The 25,137-nt window shown below is 44.0% G+C and overlaps 1 protein-coding gene across 3 annotated transcripts in view; it reads left to right on the forward strand.

The window, feature by feature from the left end:
* The window catches only part of mrpl13 (mitochondrial ribosomal protein L13), a 107,946-nt gene that overhangs the window by 31,621 nt on the left and 51,188 nt on the right, over nt 1–25,137 (forward strand). For 2 of the 3 annotated variants that reach the window (XM_068030998.1, XM_068031000.1), the window contains exons 3-5: nt 5,356–5,449; nt 5,831–5,891; nt 18,334–18,420. In XM_068030998.1, the coding sequence (XP_067887099.1) occupies nt 5,356–5,449; nt 5,831–5,891; nt 18,334–18,420 (242 nt within the window). The remainder of the gene's footprint in view (nt 1–5,355; nt 5,450–5,830; nt 5,892–18,333; nt 18,421–25,137) is intronic. The other variant, XM_068031001.1, reaches the window with a different exon arrangement.

The following is a 25,137-nucleotide window of genomic DNA, read 5'->3' on the forward strand; positions in this document are numbered from 1 at the left end:
AGATGGTGACGTCTCCACCTGCTCCAAAAAAGGTCATCAGTGCAAGAGGGTTGTTAAAAAGGTGGAAGTCCATGGATTTAAGGAGAATGTGGTGGTAAGGATATGCATTTGGTTCACTGACAAGAAACAAAGGGTGGTGATGAATGGATGTTTTTCAGACTGAGAGGTGATTAGCAGTGGTGTTCCCCAAGCATCAGGTTCTGTTTACAGCTTTTATAAATGACCTGGTCTTGGGTGTAAGGAGTAGCGTTTATATGTTTGTGGATGATACAAAACTTGGCAATCCAGTACGTGATGGTGAGGATAGTTGTAGACTTGAGGATGTCATAGACAGGATGGGGAAAGAGGCAGAAGCATGGCAGATGGAGTTCAAAACGGACAAGTGTGAAGTGATGCACTTTGGGAGGACTAATGGAAAGACGGGATACCATAAATGACATGATTTTGAAAAGTGTAGATGAGCAGAGAGACCCTGGTGTCCATATGCACAAATCCGTAAAGGTGGCAGGGCAAGTTGATAAGGTGGTTAGAGAACAAATGAGTTACTTGGGTTTATATAGAGACATAGAATATAAAAATAAAGAGATCATGGCAAAGCTTTATAAATAGCTGGTTAGGCCTCAGCTGGTGTATTGTGGACAGTTCTGGACAGCACACTTCAGGAAAAATACAAAGGTCTTAGAAAGAGTATAGAGGTTTCCCAGGATGTTACCAGGGAAGAGGGACTTCAGTTATAAGGAGAAGGTTAAGAAGGGACCTAATAGAGGTTTTCAAGATGAGAGGTTTTGATAGAATAAATAGAGAAAAGCTATTCCCTCTGGGGAGTGGGTCAATAACCAGAGGTCAGAGATTTAAAATGATTGGCAAAAACCTAGAGGGGAGATTAGGAGAATTTTTTTTCACAACGAGTTGTCAGGATCGGGAATGTTCTACCTGAAAAGGTGGTGGAAGCTGATTCCATAAATAATTTTGAGCTTTTTTTAATTCATTCGTGGGATGTGGGCATCGCTGGCTATGCAAGCATTTATTGGCCATCCGAATTGCCCTTGAGAAGGTGGTTGTGAGCTGCGTTCTTGAACTGCTGCAGTACTTGGGGTGTAGGTACACCAACAGTGCTGTTGGGAAGGGAGTTCCAGGATTTTGACCCAGTAACAGTGAAGGAACAGCGATATAGTTCCAAGTGAGGATGATGTGTGGCTTGGAGGGGAACTTGCAGGTGGTGGTGTTCCCATGCATCTGCTGCCCTTGTCCTTCTAGGTGGTAGAGGTCACGGGTTTAGAAGGCACTGTTGAAGGAGCCTTGGTGAGCTGCAGCAGTGCATCTAGTAGATGATACACACTGCTGCCACTGTGCATCGGTGGTGAAGGAACTGAATGTTGAAGGTGATAGAAGGGGTGCCAGTCAAGCGGGCTGCTTTATCCTGGTTGGTGTCGAGCACCTTGAGTGTTGTTGGAGCTTCACCCATTCAAGCGAGTGGAGAGTATTCCATCACACTCCTGATTTATGTCTTGGTGGACTGACATTGTGGAGTCAGGAGGTGAGTTACTTGCTGCAGAATTCCCATCCTCTGACCTGCTCTTGTAGCCACAACATTTATGTGGCTGGTCCAGTTCAGCTTCTGGTCAGTGGTGACTCCCAGAATGTTGATAGTGGGGATTTCAGCAATGGTAATGCCATTGAATGTCAAGGGGAGGTGGTTAGATTTTCTTTGTTGGAGATGGTCATTGCCTGGCACTTGTGTGACGCGAATGTTACTTGCCAATTATCAGCCCAAGTATGGATGTTGTCCAAGTCTTGCTGCATCTGGACACGGGCTGCTTCAGTATCTGAGGAGTTGCGAATGGTGTTGAACATTGTGCGATCATCAGCGAACATCCCCACTTCTGACCTTATGATGGAGGGAAGGTCAATGATGAAGCAGCTGTTGATGGTTGGGCCTAGGACGCTACCCTGTGGAACTCCTGCAGTGATGTCCTGGGACTGAGATGATTGGCCTCCAACAACCACAACCATCTTCGTTTGTGCTAGCTATGACTCCAACGAATGGAGAGTTTTCCCCCTGATTCCCATTGACTCCAGTTTTGCTATGGTTCCTTGACACTCTACTCGGTCACTCAGGGCAGTCATTCTCACCTCAGCTCTTTTGTCCATGTTTGGATCAAGGGTGTAATGAGGGCAGGAGCTTTGTGGCCCTGGTGGAACCCAAACTGAGCGTCAGTGAGCAGGTTAATGCTGAGCAAATGCCGCTTGATAACATTGTTGACGACCCCTTCCATGACTTTGCCGATGATTGGGAGTAGACTGATAGGGAAGTATTTGGCCGAGTCAGATTTGTCCTGCTTTTTGTTCACAGGACATACCTGGGCAATTTTCCACATTGCCAGGTAGATGCCAATGTTATAGCTGTACTGGAACAGCTTGGCTAGGGGCGCAGCTAGTTCTGGAGCATAAGTCATCAGTACTGTTGCTGGAATGTTGTCAGGGCCCATAGCCTTTGCAGTATCCGCTGCCTTCAGCTGTTTCTTGATATCATGTGGAGTGAATCGGGTTAGCTGAAGGCTGGCATTTGTGATGCTGGGGACCTCAGGAGGAGGCCGAGATGGATCAACCACTCAGCAATTCTGGCTGGAGATGGATGCACGTGCTTCAGCCTTATCGTTTGCACTGATGTGCTGGGCTCCCCCATCGTTGAGGATGGGGATATTTGTGGAGCCTTCTCCTCCTGTCAGTTGTTTAATTGTCCACCACAATTCACGATTGGATGTGGTAGGACTGCAGAGCTTAGATCTGATCCATTGGTTGTGGGATCGCTTAGCTCTGTCTATCACATGCTGCTTCTGCTGGCGTGCAAGTAGTTCTGTGTTGTAGCTTCACCAGACTGACACCTCATTTTTAGGTATGCCTGGTGCTGCTCCTGGCATGCCCTCCTGCACTCTTCATTGAACCAGGGTTGATGGTAGTGGTACAGTGGGGAATATGCCAGGCCATGAGGTTACAGATTGTAGTTGAATACAATTCTGCTGTTGCTGATGGTCCACAGTGCCTCATGGATGACCAGTTTTGAGTTGCTAGATCTGTTTGAAATCCAACCCATTTAGCACGGTGGTGGTGCCATACAACACGCTGCTGGGTACCCTCACTGTGAAGACGGGACTTCGTCTCCAAAAGGACTGTGCGGTGGTCACTCTTATCAATACTGTCATGGACAGAAGCATCTGCAACAGGTAGATTGGTGAGGACAAGGTCAAGCAGGTTTCTGCAGATTTCCTTCCCTAAAGGACATTGTTGTAAAAACTCATCTGGTTCACTAATCGACAATGGTTTCATGATCAGCTTTTTTTTAAATTCCAGATTTTTATTCATTGAATTCAAATTCCACCATCTGCCGTAGTGGGATTCGTCCCTATGCCCCCAGATCATTAGCCTGGGGCTCTGGATTACTAGTCTAGTGACATTACCACTATGCCACCATCTCCCCCTATTGGACAGGTACCTGAGGATGAGGAACTTACAAAGTTATGGAAAAAACGGGGTGGGGTGTGGGACTCAGTACGACAGCTCTTTCAAAGAGGCAGCACAGGCGCAACAGGCTGAATGACCACCTTCAGTGCTGTAAGTCTCTATGATTCCACGATGTTTAGTTTAGTTTAGTGATACAGCACTGAAACAGGCCCTTCGGCCCACCGAGTCTGTGCCGACCAACAACCACCCATTCATACTAATCCTACATTAATCCCACATTCCCTCCATTCTCCTACCACCTACCTACACTAGGGGCAATTTACAATGGTCAATTTACCTATCAACCTGCAAGTCTTTGGCTGTGGGAGGAAACCGGAGCACCCGGCGGAAACCCATGCAGTCACAGGGAGAACTTACAAACTCCGCACAGGCAGTACCCAGAACTGAACCCGGGTCGCTGGAGCTGTGAGGCTGCGGTGCTAACCACTGCGCCACTGTGCCGCCCCTGTGCTGGGTACTGAATTTCCTGAAATTGAACACCACTTTCTTTTTCATGGGAACTTGCAGCCATGTTCACAGTTACTAGCCCTGTAACTGTTCAAGAGGCTGCATTATTGTGCAGATGGCCAGAAAAAGCCTGGATGGTGAACCACTCTTTGTGACCACTGGATTTCAGCCCGCAATGCTCAGCATTTTATGCTTTTAAAATTTATAAGCATTTCAAATGCCAGATTTGAGTTCATTTTACAGCAATGGTATTTTTCGCATCCATGTGCTTTTCTTTCAGTCGCGGTTAGATTTTTTTTTGAACAACTTCCAAAAGCACCTTTTAACCGCATTCTTATTAAGTCAAGTCTTTTCATAATGTACTTTGCTGTCTTAGTAGGTTATTTCAGTGAAAGGCAAATAACTATTAGGCACAGGTACTGTGCCCTTATGATTAATGCTGACTGGTTTGATCTATATTAAACCATTGCAAATTACTAAACATGACTTTTTCGAGCATCTGTGTGCAAATGGATTTCTTAAAATCAACCTAATCTTAACTGCAGGCGAGTGTTTCCATGGGTTTACCTTGGAATCTATCAAGTTCTGCTTTCTGAAATGGCTAAACATAACTGATGAAAGTGCAGATGGCTGTACCTGCGCAATCGAAGAAGTGTAGCAATATCCTGCCATGCAGTATTTGCTCTGTCAAAAGATTGATACTGCAGCATTCACATGCATTTATAACATAGCAACGATGCATCAATGCAGGTAACCTTTTGACTTATTGACTGCCTATATCCAGTAGCAGTCTCCATGTTCTCCCCAGGTTAAATTGCTGCTGTAAATTCTGGCCAGAGATTACTGGTTTTATTGTGGTGTATACCCTTTGGGTGTAGTGGTAACCCAGATAATCGATGATTTGCCTATGGAGCAGGATGGTAATGTTCATATTGCAGATACTTAATTAAAACGAAGGCAAACCGAGTTCTATCAAAGCCCTGAGTTTGCCTGGCATCAGAATATTCAACCTGATTGTACCAGTAGCATAAAAAATTATTGTAATCGTTTAGCCTCAGGAAAGCTTTTGAAATGCGAGCACAACTCTTCCTGTGAATGTTACAACTCCAAATTGTTGTGGTTTTCAACAGACTCTGAATTTGTTTATGTTCTCAATAGCCAGATTAAATAGGTTTTCTTTCCTACAACATCTGCTGACTTTCTGCAGAGGAATGTTTGGGCAAATAATATATATGCTATGTCGAGCCAAGTTGTTTTCTTGGTGCCAGCAATATGTCTTAATCTCAACTTTTACAGTATGCCTGTGTCTCTCCTTTAGGGGAGTTGAAGAAAAAGGCTAATGGAATAGCAATTTCCCACTGAGTAACCTGCTGAACTTACTTTCAGGTGACTGTGGAGACCATGTTGTAGTGGTCAATACAAGGCACATTGCATTCTCTGGAAATAAGTGGGAACAGAAGGTGTACTCATCTCACAGTGGGTAAGTAGGAAATTAGTAAAAGCAAATAAAGATTATAGTTTAAGGCTTATTTATTTCATATATTTATTAACTCTCTCCACATTGGCCAAAAAAACTCCCTCAATATTCGCTTCCTCCTACAGCCCATGGACTTTGAAAGTCAAATTTGCTACTACCTCACCTCCTTCTTTACTTCAATCGCTTCCTAGTCTTTTGAGCCTTCGTCGTGTCTTCTCTTTGATGAAGATCTAAATGAATGGTCTAAATCAATATTACAGAATGCTAAATAGAAGAAAATTGAAACATTTCTGAATTTCTAAAATCGTTAGTTACTTAAGATTTTTAATACTAAAAGCTTAGAATGAAGTACCTCAGAAATTTGAAGTGCAATTTTAATTTCAGTTATCCTGGTGGATTTAAGCAAGTGACAGCTGCCCAACTGCATCAGAAGGACCCAATAGCAGTAAGTATATCGAAGTTTCTACCGTACATTTTATCCTTGGGTCAAATTTTAATTGATGTGTTCAGCTACTTTATTCCGAAGATATAATAAATACAGACGCAGTAGCCCCCCCCCCCCCCCCCGCTCTGTTGCTTTTATAAAATAGCTGTGTACCCGTACAAAAAATGTAGTGCTGTATATAGAGCAACTTGGGGGAAAAAACTGATATTTTCAGAGCTACAAAGATCCTGTACTCATAAGAAACAATGGGCCGGATTTTCAAGGGCCCGTGGAAGTGGATCTGGAGACGGTTGGGGGGGGGGGAGGGGGGCGAAAACGGGAGGAAATTCCCGCCAGGCCAGCTCTGCGATATGTTCCCACCTCCATGGAATTCTGCAGGAGGCAAGGTGACGGTGGGGCTTGTTACCCACTCAGCCTCAGCAGGTAGCCTATTAGGCAGCAGGCTGGGTAACGTTTGGAGCCAGAGGCTCCATTCAATGGGGAAGACGCCAGTGGCAGTGTCGGTTACTGTGGCCTCCTGGCTGACAGCCGGACCTCTTTTGGTCCCTATTTCCCACATTTGTTGCCGGCCACAGGGAATGGAGGTGCAGCCTACCGACTTCAGCAGCTCCTACTTGCTGATGTTTCAGTGCCAGAGCTCCCTCCAGCCTCAGGAACCTGCCCGCCGTCCTTAATTGGACAGGGCTCCCAGAAGCTGCGTCTTAATTGTCCACCTCCTCAAATCCCTTCCAGGGTCCCACCACCGGCATTTCCGGATTCACGACCTGGATTTCAGCCCAGCATCAGGATCGGACCCTGGAACAAAAATTCAGCCCTACATGTATGCTTCTGTAGGTAAATACGCTGTAGTTTGATGCTGAGCCATACAAAACAGGAGAATTCCAGATTCAATCTTTGGCCTTTGCTGAGTTAACCAGTTAACTGGTGGAGTTAAGTTGAGCCAGTAAAGGAGAAATAAAACTGGCCAGCATGCCTGCTCCTGCTTGCAATTCGGAGATTTCCCCCTCTAGCACTGTGCATGTGTGGACAGCACTTAAGTAAAGGATTGGGCTGTGTTGTGATGCCCTTCACGGTCAACACTCGCTATGCAAAAATGCCACTCGGGTGTGAATAGTTGCCTTTGCCTTTTGGATCTTAGGAACAGGAGGAGGCCATCTGGCCCCCGAGCCTGTTACTCCATTCAATGAGATCATGTCTAATCTGTGACCTAACTCCATATAACCCACCTTTGCCCCTTAATATCTTTGGTTAATAAAAATCTATCAATTTCAGAATTAAGGTTAGCAATTGATCTCGCATCATTTGCCTTTTGCAGAAGGAAGTTCCAAACTTTTACCACCCTTTGGGCTGGATTTTATGCAGGTGAAGGGGGTCCCGATGCTGGGCAAGAAAGGCAGGGGGGAACCCTGCCTTGATTATCTGAGGGACCCCCGGCCACGTTTTACGGTGTTCAGGCAGTTGACTGCCTGGAACTGACAGGGACCTCACCTCCAAGAGCTGCCGGCCAATCCGACTCAGCAGACCCAGCAGCGCCACTGGGAGCAGGACTGCAGTAAGGCTGGGACCAGGAGCAGCGCTGGAGCCCCAGAGAGCAGTTAAGTGGGGCGGGCTCGCCAAGGTCAGTCAGGCAGTCCTTGGCGAGGGGGGTGATTGTTGATGGTGGCATGTTGGCACAGGGGCAGCCTTTGCCACCAGGGATGCTCAGTGGGCCACTGCTTGCCCAAGCGAGAGGCCCACCCCACACCCCCAGCCTGCAGGGAGGCCATCTGGTGTTATGGGCAGCCTCCCAATGTGGCGGGGCTCTCGCCAGCCACTAGTAAAATACCAGCAGCACTGAGAAGAGGCCCTTAAGTAGCCATTTAATGGCCACTTAAGGGACTCAATTGGCCTCTGGGCAGTTCCTGGCAAAATTGAATGACATTGGGAAGGTAATGGGCACTCCACCTCCGCACATTCCCTTGCTATTTAATGGGCCCCCGCACCACCCTGTCCATCTCTGGAGGGGTCTTAAAATTCAGCCCTTTGTGTGTAGGAATGTTTCCTAATTTCCCTCTTTTAAGATCTGACTCTAATTTTTGAACTATGCCAGTCTAGAGTCTAGACTCCCCAATTAGCAGAAATAGTTTCTCTGTATCTACCCTATCTGTTCCCCTTAATATCTTGAAAACTTTAATCAAATTACCCCTTAACCTTCCAAAATCCAGGTAATACAAACATTGTTGAAGTCCTCGCTGGTTAAAGTTGTTTGGCTTGCTTGGCTCCGAGTTTTCCTGAAGGCAGACTTGGCAGTTGATTCTGTTCTCCTGGTTGCTGGCTCTAACGGTCTGAAGGCTTGGAGGGTCCCCAGTCGCGGCAGGTTCTTTCCTTAATATTTTCTGGGGAGGGAGAGAGAGACACACACACGCGCGCACACACACACACACACAGGGGAACAGCCACCTGCTTTGTTGCTGTATACTCAGTTACTGCTTGTCTGCTGTCTGTGTGATAAAACTTCCAGTTTCTTCAGAGAAGAGCAGGCAGTCACATGGTTCTGTCAATCCCTTTGTTTTTTAATGAGGTCCAAAGTCTAAAATCGAAAACTCCTCTTAGGTGGGGTTGCCAGTGTGTACCTCCCCTGGAGGGACGTCTCCACTTATGAATGCTTCAGGATGACTTTGCATGGCTCACTAACAACAATCATCTGGCTAATCTACTCAGTTAGCCAAAGCACTGTTCTAGCTGGGCTTCTTGTTGGATTCTTTGTCTCCAGTCCAGTCTCCTGGTGTTTCAAATATAAATTGCAGTGGCCATCTTGGCTGCTAGTTTTTTTAAAAGTTAACTTGTAGTATTTTCCCATTAAAGGTCTACGGTAAGTTTCCAACCGATGAAATTAATGTGTCACACTAGGGTTTTCTATAGGGTTTTCCTAACAAATTTGTCATATTGTTTTCTGCATACAGTGAAACCCCTTCAGTATAACATAACAGTTGCATTGCTACCTCACTGCTATTTATTGATATGCAGGAATTTACATCCTATTTCTCTGAAATCCATCTATGCATGATAGCCTTGACCTGTGCAGCTATATGTTAAAATTATCCGCTTGTACTTGTAATCTGGAACTGGACACTTGGGTGTGCTGTTTCCCTGTAACTGTCACTGGATATAATGAAAAGATTCTTTACAGGCCATTGATTTTGTGAACACCCTGTGCTCCAATTTGCTTTGTAATTTTTATGATGCTCCTGTGTCAATGAGCAAGCCATAACAGAAGACGATTTGGCAGCCAATGCTGCATGATTCATATTGTCCTGTGTGTAAAAGAAAGAAAGGCTTGCATTTATATGGCATCTTTCACAACCTAAATTCATCCCAAAGCACTTAGCAGCCAGTGAAGTACTTTTGACGCGTCGTCACTGTTATGATGTGGGAAATACAGCAGCCAATTTGCACATAGCAAGGTCCTAGAAACAGCAATGTCATAATAACCACATAATCTTTTCTTTAGTGATGTTGGTTGAGGGATAAATGTTCACCAGGAACCAGGGCGAACTGCCCTGCTCTCGTCGAAATAATAGTGCTATGGGATCTTTCATACTCACCTGAGAGAGCAAATGGCAGCCTCGGTTTTACATCTCACCTGCAAGACTGCACCTCCAGCAGTTCAGCACATCCTCAGTACTGCACTGAGTGTTTCAACCTAGATTGTAATAGGAGCTGTACAAAACAGATTTGCTAAATCAGATAGCTGTGAAGTTTTAAAATAAAAATGCTTTAGTTCAACATTAGTACTCTAAATTATTGAGATTGTGATGTTTTGTTTAACTGGCTCAAAACCAAAAATAGTAAAATTATCTCTTAGCCACATGTGACACAATAAAAATTTTACTTCTCTTTCAGTGTGAATTCTTTTATTTTGTCCTCCACATTTAAAGTTCATCAAAGCATGCGGACTACATTTGTACTTTTTTCTGAGGACTGGTCTCTTTTGTGTATATTTTTTTGGAAGTTGTGGAAACCTTTTGAGAAAACATGTTACATCAGCAGCAAAAAAGCTGCCAATGACCTAGGTCACACAAGGAGACATCACAAATCAGTTGTCAGCTGTGGAAAAGCTGTTTCATTACACATTTCTGAAATGTTCCATATTTTAAGCAAAAAACTGTTTATCAATGCCAGGGTTTAACCTATTCATTGTTGGACAGATGATGAACAGTTGTGCTGTTTAGTATTTCTGTAGATTGCCACATTCTTGCACAAATGTACCATGCCATGGAATGTTAGTATATCATTCTCTCTGCACAGTCCTCCACACGATGAGTTCCTTTACACTTTCAGTGAAACTCAAGGAAAGCTCTTTCCCCTTGAAGCAAAGGGGAGAAATGTCTGAGATGCATCACCTGATGTTGCCTTCTTACATAAACTGTAGTCAAAGTGGCCCTAAGAAGAGAGAGGAAATGAAATTGAGGATTGGTATTTTGTTACAGAGTAGTAATAAAATCTTTCAACTTGTATACATTATGCGCACAGTAAAAAAACTGTATCAGTCAATGCAGTCAATGGTCCAGGGTTTCAAAGGAATGGTCAAGGGTCTTAATGGAATAGTCGGTCTGTGACAAAGCAGCTCATTAAAACCTCGTGAATCAGGATTACATTTGTCAAGAGACCAAAAATTTAGTGGATCAACAATCCAATAGGGGAAGCTTATATTAATACTAGAGTGTGCATCACAATAAAAATCCATATAAAGTCAAAGCAATAGCGAGCTTTCGAGTTTGAGGTAGGAATTTGTAATATACTTTAAATTAAGGTTAATATTTTCTTTCCATAACTGAACAAATTTAAAATAAATGAATATTTTATCAGTCCCATTTGATTGTCAGGGTTGTCACATACAAATCCAATTTTAACTCCATTTCTGGCAAAGAGTGCCACACTTTTGAGAGCATGATGCCACGTAGGTATTATTAATCTGCTGATTAATGTTCTCCACGATCCTGTACAAACTGGAAAAGAACCTTCAAGTATTCCTTTGTTTTCATTTTGTTTTTATTTAATCTTTAAAAGTCGGTTACTGATAATAAACCCTAGAATCTGTGATGCCTTTTTAATATCCATTAGTACCGTCTATTGGTGGTGGTCAGATTAAAATGTAGTCTCCTCACAAGGGGAAAGAACACCAAAGTCAAAACATTTGAGCCATCACAGAATTTACCCAAATGATAAACTGAGGTAGGAATGTTGTAGACAAGAAATTAAGTTAAGCATCCCTCAATAAGTTACAACTATAATTCTTTACCCAACATCTGTAGAAATTTATGTGTACAGTTATTTTGTTTAATATTAGGAACAGTATATTTTCCCTCTGTGGTGAGTGATTTATTGGTAGGACACTAGGTTGCTGGCACTGATTTCATCCCTTTTGTCTTGTAACTAGTTGGCTATGAATTGGGTAATATTGTAGTTAGCGAGCAGAAAAATATAAGCTCTTTCCTTTTCAATAAACTCTGTATAGTTGACATAACAGATGTAAAAAGCTTGCAAGATTAAAATGTTGAGAAATACATTTTTTTAAATTAAGGACTTTCAATTGTTTTATTTGTTTTAATTTTATCTGTAAAGTAAAAAAAAACTTTTCGTCCTGCACTCATCAGGACAATTTGCAAGAATAACCAATATAAGGGAAAACAATAACTGGTGCATTCTCCATGGCAACACCTCTACCAATCAGAGTCCACTTGCCAGCCAATCAGCACTCTCTTCTCATGCCGTATAAGTAGTAGTTTTCCCTTTCATTGGTTTTTCTTGCAGATTTTCCTGATGAGTGCAAGATAAAAGCTTTGACAACATGTCTCTATTTTCAGCAATACTCAAGTTCTGTACTACTAAATGACTAAAGTAAAAAAAAAAAATCTCTTGCTGCCCTCAGTGCTATTCACAAAAGGCAGGTATTTAAGTGTCCTGGAAACACTCAACAGGCCAGTCAACATCTGCGCAGAGAACTGATGAGTTAACATTTCAGGTCTGACATAGGGTCCACACATGAACCATTAACTCATCTGTTCTCTCCACAGATGCTGACTGACCTGCTGAGTGTTTCCAGCATTGTCTGTTTCTGTTCTACTCTTGTTTCATTCTCTAACTGTGCCCTGTGTCAATAAGTCAAAGGATCCATACAAGTGCTGGGGAAATATGTGCACTGTCGATCCTTGTCTAGTTACTCATTCTGGAATTTCTGTTTGTGTCTTCTCAGTTTCCTGCTGCATTTATATGTCCGCTTTCCCTTCCTGTTCTGACTCTCCAACTGTATAGCAAATTAAACTCTTGCTAATTCTATTATTATTTCAGCTTAAAATGATTTTGGTAATATGTCAGCACTTCACTCACTTAAACAGGGTGTTGTTTTACATTGTGCCATTGGAGCCTTTACGAACTCTTGGTACCTTGCACTTTTAACCATTATCAATTTTAAAACAAAAACTGGGGAAAGAAAAACAATAATTATGTAGCACTGCATGCAGTTACCTTTAAAGTGCAGTAACTGGTTAAATAGCAAGGTTAACATTCCCTAGTTTTGGGAAGTCTTTTGAACCAAGGGAGTCAATTCAGGGCAGTCAATTATATTTATTTTTTGATTGTAGTAATTGTGCTTGGAATATAGGTTTTTTTAATAAATATTCCTTTTATTGTATACATGACCTGTTAAATCTAGACGTCCTTTTCTCCAGTCATAAACATCCCAAGAAAGATTGAGGTTTTTTTTTTATATAAATATGATAATGCAGTAAGTTAACAGAAATAAAATTTCATGAAGCCATTAAAGCTTGTGAGAAGGATGTGCAGCTTTTGTTGTATTAAAAACCATTTATCAAGATGTAGGAAGGCTGCGTGAATCAGATACTGACCTGCGTAAAATGGGGAAAAGAGTGGAAAGGGTAGAGCAACCACAGCCTTGTTAAACCTTGTTAGGCTTCTTTTTGCTTTAAAACTACCCTTTTCAGAAGCTTACACCATTGCTCATAACTAGGTTCAGAGAACTGTTTTACTGCTGCAGGTTTCAAATAAAATCTATTAATATAATCTGAACAGCGCACTGGAACATTTCAGTGTATGGTATGAGCGCAGGTCAGTCTTGCGTAATGTGTTCATACCCTAACTTTGTCAAATCCAAATGCAGGAAATAGCACAGTAAAGTTCGCAAAAGTGTTCTGTTCACCTGAGTAAAGGTGAGGTGAGAGTGACTGCCCTTGACATTGAGGCAGCATTTGACCGAGTATGGCATCAAGGAGCCTTAGCAAAACTGGAATCAATGGAAATCGGGTGGAAAAATCTCCACTGGTTGGAGTCAAAGCTAGCTGAAAGGAAGATGGTTGTGGTTGTTGAAAGTCAATCATCTCAGTCCAAGGACATCAGTGAAGGAGTTCCTGTGGGTAATGTCCTAGGCCCAACCATCTTCAGCTGCTTTATCAATGACCTTCGCTCCAGCATAAGGTCAGAAGTGGGGATGTTCACTGATGATTACGCAAGGTTCAGCACCATTCGTGACTCCTCAGATACTGAAGCAGCCCGTGTCCATATACAGCAAGACCTGGACAACATCCAGGCTTGAGCTGATAAGTGGCAAGTAACATTTATGCCACACAAGTGCCAGGCAATGGCCATCTCCAACAAGGGAGAATCTAACCATCTCCCCTTTACATTTTAGCTGCATTACGATTGCTGAATACCCCAATATCAACATCCTGAGGGTCACTATTGACCAGAAATCGAACTGGACCAGCCACATAAATGCTGTGTCTACAAGAGCAGGTCAGAGGCTAGGAATTTTGCGGCGAGTAACTCGCCTCCTGACTCCCCAAAGCCTGTCCACCATCTACAAGGCACAGTTCAGGAGTGTGAGACAATACTGTCCACCTGTCTTCATGAGTGCATCTCCAACAACACTCGAAGCTGAACACCATCCAGGACAAAGCAACCTGCTTGATTGGCACCCATTCACAACCCTCAAGATTCAGTCCCTTCACCACCGATGCACAGTGGCAGCAGTGTGTACCATCTAAAAAATGCACTGCAGCAACTCAGCAAAACTCCTTCAACAGCACCTTCCAAACCCATGACCTCTACCACCTAGAAGGACAAGGGCAGCAAATGCATGGGAACACCACCACCTGCAAGTTGCCCTCCAAGCCACACAAGATCCTGATGTGGAGCTGTTTCGCCGTTCCTTCGTTGTCACTGGGTCAAAATCCTGGAACTCCCTTCCTAGCAGTACTGTTGGTGTACCTTCTTTCTTTGGCCTCCTTATCTCGAGAGACAATGGGTAAGCGCCTGGAGGTGGTCAGTGGTGTGTGGAGCAGTGCCTGGAGTGGCTATAAAGGCCAATTCTAGAGTGACAGGCTATTCCACAGGTGCTGCAGAAAAATGTGATTGTCGGGGCTGTTACACAGCTGGCTCTTCCCTTGCGCCTCTCTTTTTTCCTGCCAACTGCTAAGTCTCTTCGACTCGCCACACTTTAGCCCCGCCTTTATAGCTGCCTGCCAGCTCTGGTGAACGCTGGCAACTGACTCCCACGACTTGTGATCAATGTCACAGGACTTCATGTCGGGTTTGCAGACGTCTTTCAAGCGGAGACATGGACGGCCGGTGGGTCTGATACCAGTGACGAGTATGACGAGCTCGCTGTACAACGTGTCCTTGGGGATCCTGCCATCTTCCATGCGGCTCACGTGGCCAAGCCATCTCAAGCGCCGCTGACTCAGTAGTGTGTATAAGCTGGGGATGTTGGCCGCCTCGAGGACTTCTGTGTTGGAGATACGGTCCTGCCACCTGATGCCAAGTATTCTCCGAAGGCGGTGAAGATGGAATGAATTGAGACGTCGCTCTTGGCTGACATACGTTGTCCAGGCCTCGCTGCAATAGAGCAAGGTACTGAGGACACAGGCTTGATACACTCGGACTTTTGTGTTCCGTGTCAGTGCGCCATTTTCCCACACTCTCTTGGCCAGTCTGGACATAGCAGTGGAAGCCTTTCCCATGCACTTGTTGATTTCTGCATCTAGAGACAGGTTACTGGTGATAGTTGAGCCTAGGCAGGTGAACTCTTGAACCACTTCCAGAGCGTGGTCGCCAATATTGATGGATGGCGCATTTCTGACGTCCTGCCCCATGATGTTCGTTTTCTTGAGGCTGATGGTTAGGTCAAATTCATTGCAGGCAGCCGCAAACCTGTCGATGAGACTCTGCAGGCACTCTTCAGTGTGAGATGTTAAAGCAGCATCGTCAGCAAAGAGGAGTTCCCTGATGAGGACTTTCCGTACTTTGGACTTCGCTCTTAGACGGGCAAGGTTGAACAACTTGCCACCTGATCTTGTGTGGAGGAAAATTCCTTCTTCCAAAGACTTGAACGCATGTGAGAGCAGCAGGGAGAAGAAAATCCCAAAAAGTGTGGGTGCGAGAACACAGCCCTGTTTCACGCCACTCAGGATAGGAAAGGGGTCTGATGAGGAGCCACCATGTTGAATTGTGCCTTTCATATTGTCATGGAATGAGGTGATGATACTTAGTAGCTTTGGTGGACATCCAATCTTTTCTAGTAGTCTGAAGAGACCATGTCTGCTGACGAGGTCAAAGGCTTTGGTGAGATCAATGAAAGCAATGTGGAGGGGCATCTGTTGTTCGCGGCATTTCTCCTGTATCTGACGAAGGGAGAACAGCATGTCAACGGTCGATCTCTCTGCACGAAAGCCACACTGTGCCTCAGGGTAGACGTGCTTGGCCAGCTTCTGGAGTCTGTTCAGAGCGACTCGAGCAAAGACTTTCCCCACTATGCTGAGCAGGGAGATTCCACGGTAGTGGTTGCAGTCACCGCGGTCACCTTTGTTTTTATAGAGGGTGATGATATTGGCATCGCGCATGTCCTGAGGTACTGCTCCCTCGTCCCAGCACAGGCATAGTAGTTCATGTAGTGCTGAGAGTATAGCAGGTTTGGCACTCTTGATTATTTCAGGGGTAATGCTGTCCTTCCCAGGGGCTTTTCCGCTGACTAGAGGATCAATGGCATCACTGAGTTCCGATTTGGTTGGCTGTATGTCCAGCTGGTAGAGGCTGGGCTGCATTGAGGGCGGTCTCAGTGACAACATTCTCCCTGGAGTACAGTTCTAGGTAGTGCTCAACCCAGCGGTCCATTTGTTTGCGTTGGTCAGTGATTATGTCCCCCGATTTAGATTTGAGGGGGGCGATCTTCTTGATGGTTGGCCCAAGAGCTCTCTTAATACCATCATACATTCCTCTGATGTTTCCGGTGTCTGGGGCCAGCTGAATATGACTGCATAGGTGTTGTCAGTAGTCGTTTGCGCAGCGCCTGGCTGTTCTTTGTGCAGTGCTTCTGGCTGCTTTAAGTGCTACGGATGTTAACTCGCTGGGGGCTTTCTTGTAGTTCAACAGTGCAATGCGCTTAGCGGCCATGACAGGTTCCAGCTCTTCATTATGAGATTGAAACCAGTCTGCATTTCTCCTCGCACTTTTGCCGTAGGTGGTCAAAGCTGACTCATAGATGGCGTCTCTGATGTGGGCCCACTTGGTCTCAGCATCCCCTGTGGGAGTGTTTTGAAGGGCTGACACAAGTGAATTTGGAAATTTTTGTAACACCTGTGGGTGAGAAAATCTGCTCGTGTTGATGCATGGGTGGCCCTTCTGCTTGGAGTGATGCAACTTCTTTGGTCTGAGTCTAACCTTGCTGCACACCAGGGAGTGGTCAGTGTCGCAATCCACACTGTGGAAGCTGTGTGTGATTTGAACACTGTTTAAGGCGGCTCGCCTTGTGACAATGAGGTCTAGCTGGTGCCAACGACGCAATCTTGGGTGCCTCCATGAAACCCGGTGACAGGGTTTAGTGTGAAAGAACGAGTTGGTGATGAAGAGGTTATGATAGGTACACAACTCAAGCAGTCTCTGCCCGTTCTCATTCATCCTTCCAACGCCATAGCGCCCAAGGCAGAAGGGCCATGAGTCATGGTCGGCCCCAACCCTGGCATTAAAGTCCCCCAGCAGGAATAGGTGTTCGGTTATGGGGATGCTGCTAATGATGTTATGGAGTTCCTCGTAGAACTGGTCTTTAGCTTCAGGTGGGGAGCAGAGTGTTGGAGCATAGATGTTGAGTAGGTGTACTGGGCCAGAGGTGGTGAGCAGTCGGATGGACAGTATGCGATCCGAGCCATTTGAGGGAGGCTCTATCATGCTGAGCAAGGAGTTTCTGATGGCGAAGCTCACTCCATGCTGTCTTGGTTCTTCAGGATCCCTGCCCTGCCAGAAGAAGGTGTTGTCTTGCTCTGCTAGAGATCCACTCGCGGGGAGGCGTGTCTCCTGAAGTGCTGCAATGTCTGCATTGAGTCTACTGAGCTCGTTGTTAATGATGGCGGTCTTCCGAGAATCGTTGATTTGTGTAAGGTCTTCCGACAGGCCAGGACACATAGTTCTGACGTTCCAGCTTGCAAAGTGAAGGGCTGGTACCTTCTTTCCTTTTTTCGTGTTGTTTGGTGCGGTGTTTCAGTCCACCTTTCGGGCAATGACCCTGAGCTCCAAGCACCCATTGAAGCAGGTAGACTGTGGCGGGACAGAACCTTATTGACCGGAGGCTGCCCGGTTTGAGGCAGGCAGTAGCTGTCCAGTGAGGTGCGATGACGTCTCCCACCGACAAAGGCAACCCGTGGCGCCCAGTTTCTATGCCAGTTTATCTGGACTTATAACTCGTAACTGCTGCCTACCGTGTTGTTTCAGTCGCTGTGAGGCAACTATGGAGTGACCTCTCCATGGCGCATGCCTGGGTGAATTTATGGAGGTTGAGAGTTGCCCAGTCGTCAAAACCCCCCTCTCGGCCTTTCTGGTAGGGTCCAAAGGAGTGCAGAGCACGACGTGCAGGAACTGCCGGAAACATGCCAAAGGTGACACATGACCGCCTACGGGGTTCCGCTCCGGATTTTCTGTTAGGGTTTACTCCCTTAGCCTTGGTCTCTCCCGAGACGCCCACAAGGCAGTGGGGTTGTTAGGGCCCCTACGCAGGTGTAGGATGATGCCAGTGGGAGGAGGGGATGCGAGGGAGGGGGGTGCGAGGGGGAGCTGGGAAGGGGGCTGTAAGGGGGTGGGGGGGTGCAGGGGAAGGGGGTGGAGGGAGGGGGGTGCGACGGGGTGCTGGGAAGGGTGTACCTACACCCTGGTGTACCTACACCCCAAAGAATGCAGCAGTTCAAGTAGGCAGCTCACCACCACCTTCTGAAGGGCAGTTAGTGATGGGCAATAAACCTAGCCAGCGAAGCCCATATCCCCGAACGAGTAAAAAAAATTTGCTTTTGAAAACTCGACCCTTAATCTTGAGATGAAATTTTTTTAGGTTTTGTTAAACCTGGTCACAAAAGGTTATAATTAATAATGTGGTTGGCGTTTCAGTGGTGTATTTTTGTTGCAGATTGTAAAATTGGCTATCTATGGTATGCTGCCAAAGAATCTTCATCGAAGAACCATGATGCAAAGGTTACACCTCTTCCCCGATGAGGTATGTGTTTGAGGCATCAATTTTTATTTTCTCTATTAAACATCCAAATTTAGCCGATAATGTTTACTGTTAAGTAGTATCTCCTTTGTTGAGAGTGCTCCCATTTGATGTGAGCTGATAATTTTGCAGAGCTGGCTGTTCTGAGCTGAGTTCCCAATCTCAAAGTTTTACAAGTGTCTTAATTTTTTTTTAAATCCAGCTACTCTTGTGGATTTTTAGCCCCCACTTAGTCCATTTATGTTGCAGCACTGCCTTTTGAAGGCCCTGGTGATATAAACCAATCAGAGTAATATGCCTCTAAGAGCAGAGTGCTGCTGGCAGCAAGCATAGCTGCAGCTTGTGCACATCTTCCTCTGATATCATGGTGGTTGGGGGGGTGGGGGGGGGGTCACTTCCACAATGAAAAATATGCATGATTGCTTTAGAGAAGTGCTTTAATGTCACGTTGACCAATTTTGAGAAGATGCGGCTTTTTTTAATGTTTGCACTGCAGTTCTGGTGCTGCTGCCATTGTCCAAGCCTGTGCCACAGGATATAAATGGGAACTATTTCATATCTCAGGCAACAACAGACTGGTGGAAGTGTTTCTACGTCATAAATGGAGAGTAAATGCGGTCTGCCCTGGTGTCACGGGGACAGGCAAAATAGCAAGATGCTGACATTCCGCTCTGTTCCATTGCAAGCTAGTTTAAGCTGAACAAAGGCTGCCTGTACTGCCAGCAAATTTCAGCAGCATCTGAGGCTTATTAGTTTGTTGACCCAATAACCAAAGGACACGTGGAGACTAGTGCTTACGTTTGTTTAAAGGGAGGAATAAGTCAAAAGCAAATTCAGAAACAATTGGTCTTCATTTCCTTTATTATATTCCAGCATATAGTACATATTTTACCTAATGCTGCTTATGAAAATATTCTGTAATTGAAAACATGCATAAATGCCCTTCACTGGAAAAGAACTTTAGAATGGAATGGACCTACTTTTTTAAAAAAAACATGATTTTTATTCCAGTGAACAGTTGAAGGATGTAAATTTCCATTTAATATTGCTTGATGGAATATATTCTCCTGGCTCTTAAAATTCTCTGCAGTGAATATATTTTGACTTAGGCAGAAGTACTGCAAAGAGGACAGATATTTATAACTGGTTTCTTTAGATTTGCATACACATTAAAAAAAAATGTCAAAAGGCACTGTGCAGTTGAGATTGCGTACAATTACAGATATCGTGCCTTCTTAAAAGATCCTGGCGAAGTTTCAGAAAAGAGCAAGGACAATTCAAAGACTTGCGGTTTGAGAGACATGCAGAACTGCACTTATTTTTATTGAAGTAAATATTGAGGAGAGACATGATCTAGGTCTTTAAATGCTAAGAGATATAGGTGCCTATTTTATGGAAAGAAAGATGCTCAACCAATTACAGTTTTGAAGTGTAGTCACTGTTGTACAGTAGGAATCACAGCGGCCAATTTGAGCACAGCAAGTTCCCACAAACAGCAATATGATAATTACCAGGTAACCTGTTTTTAGTGAGATTTGTTTGAGGGATAAATATTGGCCTGGACACCGGGGAGAACTCCCTGGTCCTCTTCGAAGTAGTGGCATGGGATCTTTTTCATCCACCTGAAAGGGCAGACAGGGCCTCGGTTTATTGTCTCATCCAAAAGATAGTACCTCCAACAGTGTAGTTTTCCCGTGGTACTGTACTGGATTGTCAGCCGAGATTATTTAATTGCTCAGGTCTCCGCAGTGACTCTTGAACCACAGACCCAGAAGCGAGAGTGCAATCCTTAAGCCATGGCTAACATACAGTCTGTGAAAAGAGAACTGCTGTGGGGTAGGGGGGAAAGTGGGCATAGATTTCACTGACAAAGTGAGCCATCTTCAGAAACATGGATTTGTGGGACATATTCCCAGCCAAAAGCAGTTGATGCTTTGTCAATTAACTCCCTTTTTTTAAAATGCTTTATATGTATTTGGTTGGGATCAGCATTGAAGGTTTTGGAAATAAATATAGAGGGAAAGACTCCAAGGCACAAAGTAGTTCCTGTGCATGCTCTGGACGAGGTTTATGATCTGTTGAGGGCAGTGCATAACTGAATAGTGGAGGTCTAAGGATGGATAATTGTTCTAGCATTTTGCTTGATTGCTTTTTAGATTAGAGTGTATTTGTGGACAGTTCTGCTTTGATTAAGTGGATGAAGTAACGTCCCTGATTGGATAGATTGTATGTGGCCTATGGAAGGAACAGGCTTGATGAACCTACTGGTTTATGCGTTATCCTCTGTGTTAGCTGTAGCTAAAATTGCTGCAATAGCATTAATTTAATCTGTGTCTTTTATTAATGTTTTCCATTTAAGATTTTAAGGGACCCTGGTTAAAAATAATGTGATAGACAACTTAACTATAACCATGGTCCAACTATATACAAAATGTGTGTAAGCCATTCCCATATTTGGGCATCCTTGGCTATGACTCTTTTTGCATTGCATTGGTGAATGGTAATGACGACATTTGGATAGCAGAGCAGTTTGTAAATGCAATACTCTTCAGGAATGATGGCCACTAAATCACTGCATAATGATGTAAAACCTGCCCACGAGTCACTGTTAGCTTTCAATAAAGATCCTGGAAAAAATTAAAAGAAGCTTTCAATGAAAACGCATCATAAAAGTTTTACATTTTCAATTTTTAAAGAAAATATTCAAATGAGGGCCTGCAAGTACGTGGCCATCAAGAGGCAGCACTAGGCTCAGCTGTGATCCTTCCAGTGATCAGGTAGCCTGTCAACACTCACTGTCCAGTTAGTAGGTGACTCAAACGTGAAAACCGACCACATAAACATGTTAGGAGAGGAAACTTAACTCAGCAAGGAGTCAACCTTCAGGAGAGGTGAATAAGAGGGAAAATTGGCAGAAAAAAATGATCAAAGGAGAAAGCTAAATCAAATCATTGCATCTCACTATGCAGGTCTCTATTCTATATATCTGCAACATACAAGTGGTCAAAGTATTATTTTGTTTTCTAAAGGATAGAAACTATCCAAATGCTTAATAAATTTAGGGAGCTGCATAAGTAGTTCAATAATTTTAATGATTTAATGCTTTGGAGTTTAATATGTAATTTTTTTTAAACTGCATTTGTTCATGAATGTGTGATGACTCCAAAATTAAGTTTGCCACACAGACCAATAAAACACCTTGCTGTGCTGTATTGACTTGTTAACATGCCTCAAGTTGAAAGATAGAGCAACGACTGCAATTGGAAGTATTTTGACAAGTAGATCCTATCCCCTTTGAACCTTGGGCCTGGTGTTTCCATGCTGATTTTCTCGGTGCAATTCATCCAAAATTGATGAAACCAGAGCAAGAGATTGCAGAATTTTAATCGCAAGTTATAGTCAACACAAACTGAGTTTCTGCAATTGTTTGTGTGAGTTTAAAAAATCATTACGTTGGAAGCAGGCCCTGCACTGGATTAAATTAATCATCATGAGAGGTTTCCACTGCTAATTGCATTTGCTCTTAGGCCTTCCAGGAGGCTGTAACTATGTAGCTGGATCATTTGGGCTCAAGGACACTAATAGGCACATTTTAAAAACATTTAATTTTTTTTTAAATTTACTGAGAAACTAACTACTGTGCCCCCAATATAAGTAGGAATTTCTACTATATATTTTTAAATTATTTTCAATTATTTAACATCATGTTACTGTCAGTTGACGGATTAGTCACTGATTAAAATGCCTATTTCTTGTGATAAACCCATTTTCAGCAGTATTAATCAAACTTCAGGTTACCACTCTTAAATATATCAAGGAATTTTTTTTTTTAAAGCGCATTTTTTTTCTTAAATTACATTGTAAAACACTGCCCGATTGTGCTAGCTCATGGCAGGTTTTGTGTTCGGTGGTGTGCACATGAAGTTGAACTGAAATTTGGGAGGAAAAACGCTTCTGAAAACTATTTGGGTAACAATTTGCACCCAATTACCAACTGCACCAAAACCGGAAACTCTATCCCTTTATGCCGCGACACATCTATAGAATTACTGGCCTCTAGAGCAGCAAATTCTTTGTGGTTAAATGTTTATTTTGATTATAATTGCTCCATAGGGTTTGTGAATTTAAAAACTGCAGCTATAGACTGATAATGCTTTTGGTATACAATTGCAGATATTGTAGTCTTTTTCTACTTTCAGTTTTTAAATGCGAGTGAATTCTGAAGTATTCTGTAAGAGTCGAATGGCCGGAATCCTCAGGCCTCTGCTCCAATAGTGTAAGTGCAGTGGAGTAGGGACTCTCCCACCTGGCCTCCATAGCCAGAGACCCTGGCCCAAATTCTCTGGATGTGGCTGTCTTTGTAGTCAGAGTGGGCACCAGTGCCTGGATTCTCAGCAGCCCACCAACTTAAGCCTGCAAGTTCCCCTCCAAGCCATCCTGACTTGGAGCTATATCATCATTCCTTCACTGTTACTAGTCAAAATCCTGGAACTCCGTCCTTAACAACATTTTGGGTGTACCTACACCACTTCAACCGCAACAGTTCAAGAAGGCGGCTTACCACTATCTTCTCGAGGGCAGTTAGGGATGGGTAACAAATGCTGGCCTTGCTGGCAATGTTCACTTCCCATGAAAGAATTTTTAAAAAATTCAACCTCCAAGCAGAGGCCTAGGTAGGTGAAAAAAATTGTAATGGAGACAAAAAAATGTTTGTGTCCCACAAGGCATCAATTACTTTAGTTTGTTGAGGTTTAAAATCTTTAGAGGCATAGGAACAGGAATAGGCCATTCAGCCCCTCTAGCCTTCGCCATTCAGGTATCGGCACCTCAACTCCATTTACGTACCTTTACTCTATATCCCTTGGTACACTCACCTACCAAAAGTCCATCCTTCTCCATCTTAAAGCTCCAATTGTTCCTCGTTTCTCACTATTTAGAAAATACTGTCATTTAGCTTTCTTTGGTCCTAAGTGAATGATCTCACACTTGCCCACATTGAACTCCATTTGCTAGAGTTTAGCCAGCTCACTCAATCTGTCCATGTCCCTTTGCAACTTCCTGCTCCCATCCACACAACTCCACCTCCTAGCTCTGCAGACTTGGATTTTCAACTCTTGGCTGGATTTTGCAGTCCCACCGCCGGGTGCAGAAAATGGTGATGGTCCGCCACTGGACCCGCGCACCCATGATTCTGCAGCGGGCGGCCACTTTACATATTCACGGCAGCCGCTCCCCCCAGTCACGTGGCGGGAGCGGTATTGGCGATACCCTTCACCTGATGCAGGAGCAGGTGCTGGCGCCATTTTTAAAAGGCTGCGAGACCTGAAAACAGTGCAACATAACGCGGAGCCGACCCCTTCTTCACCCCCCCTTCTCTATACGCAAAGTGCAGAGGTCACCCCTTCCCCACCTTGGTGACACCAGCTTTCCCTGTACAGAAAAGTGAAGACACATGAATACCGCACATCGCGCTGAAGATCAGGAACTGTAGGTAAGATAGCTGCGGATTAGATTTTAATTATTGCAAACATGTAGTTTAAATATTTAATCCAAGGTCCCATTGCAGAGTGGAGGAGGGGCCACCACGGAGCTTCCTCGCCACTGGGAAGATTGGGTCCTGTCGCTCCAATTCTTGGCCCCACCCCTCCGGCCACGAAATCCAACATTGGGCTGGGAACAAAATCCAGCCCTCTATTCCTTCATCCAAATCATTAATAAATATTTTGAAAAGTTGAGACCCCAGAACAGATCCCTGGGGAGCACCACTTGTCCCATGCCTATTAGCGTACCCACCCTTTATCCCCACTTTTGGTGTGCAAACAATTGGTCAAATGCAAACTGGGTCAAATGGTAATTAATGAGTTTATTTTCTTTTGTGTAATTCTATCTGTGATGAGAAATATAGTTCAGTAAGTTTATACACTAATTCTAACAACTACTTGCATGAAATTGTAAAAACTAGGTAGTTTACATTTAGGTCTCCTGGCTTTGCTCAGTTTGTACTTCAAACAACAGCAATCTTTGATAAAAATTCAGTGTTAATTTTTAAAGTATTAGGTGCTCACAGATGAACTGCATAGTACATGATTGTGATGCTTATTGAAGTCCAGGCAGAAACCAGAGCTTGGAGAAGGGAAGATGGGAGAGTGGAACGTGGTGAATGGGACAATGGCGAGGAAGGAGGAGAAGGGAGGGAAGTGAACAGAGTTTCAAAATAAAAACTGCTGGACCTCGAGAGGGCAGTGGGTGTGTAGCAAATGATAGATAGTAGCTGTTCTGAAATTCTTCTTCCTTTATCTGATTTACAACTAGAAGGCTTTCTTTTATTTATCCATTTAGTTGGCATAGCTCTGTACCTGTTCTCCTCAAAATTAAGATTATTAAAGTTAAAATTAAAGTATCAAACTGTCAACATCTTTCATTGGCGAAGCACTTCAAAAGATTTGTGATTTGCAAAATAGTCAACTGCATTCTGGAGTTTTAGAACAACATTTAATATTTAGGTTCATCTTTAAATATATTTCTGTGAGGCTCTGTAAGAGTTACAGAAACATGGCCATCTGGATCTACACTGTGCAAAGCATAAAATCCCATTTTTAACTAAAATGCCAAGAAGAATAAGGTTCTCGCCAAGACTCCATATGTTCAATCCATCTCCTTATGGACATAGTTGACTTTTCCTTCCAACAGTCTTTGTAAATCCTACTACCTTTATTTGAC

This window comes from Heterodontus francisci, chromosome 5, assembly GCF_036365525.1.
Source record: "Heterodontus francisci isolate sHetFra1 chromosome 5, sHetFra1.hap1, whole genome shotgun sequence".
In the NCBI taxonomy this organism is placed as follows: Eukaryota; Metazoa; Chordata; class Chondrichthyes; order Heterodontiformes; family Heterodontidae; genus Heterodontus; species Heterodontus francisci.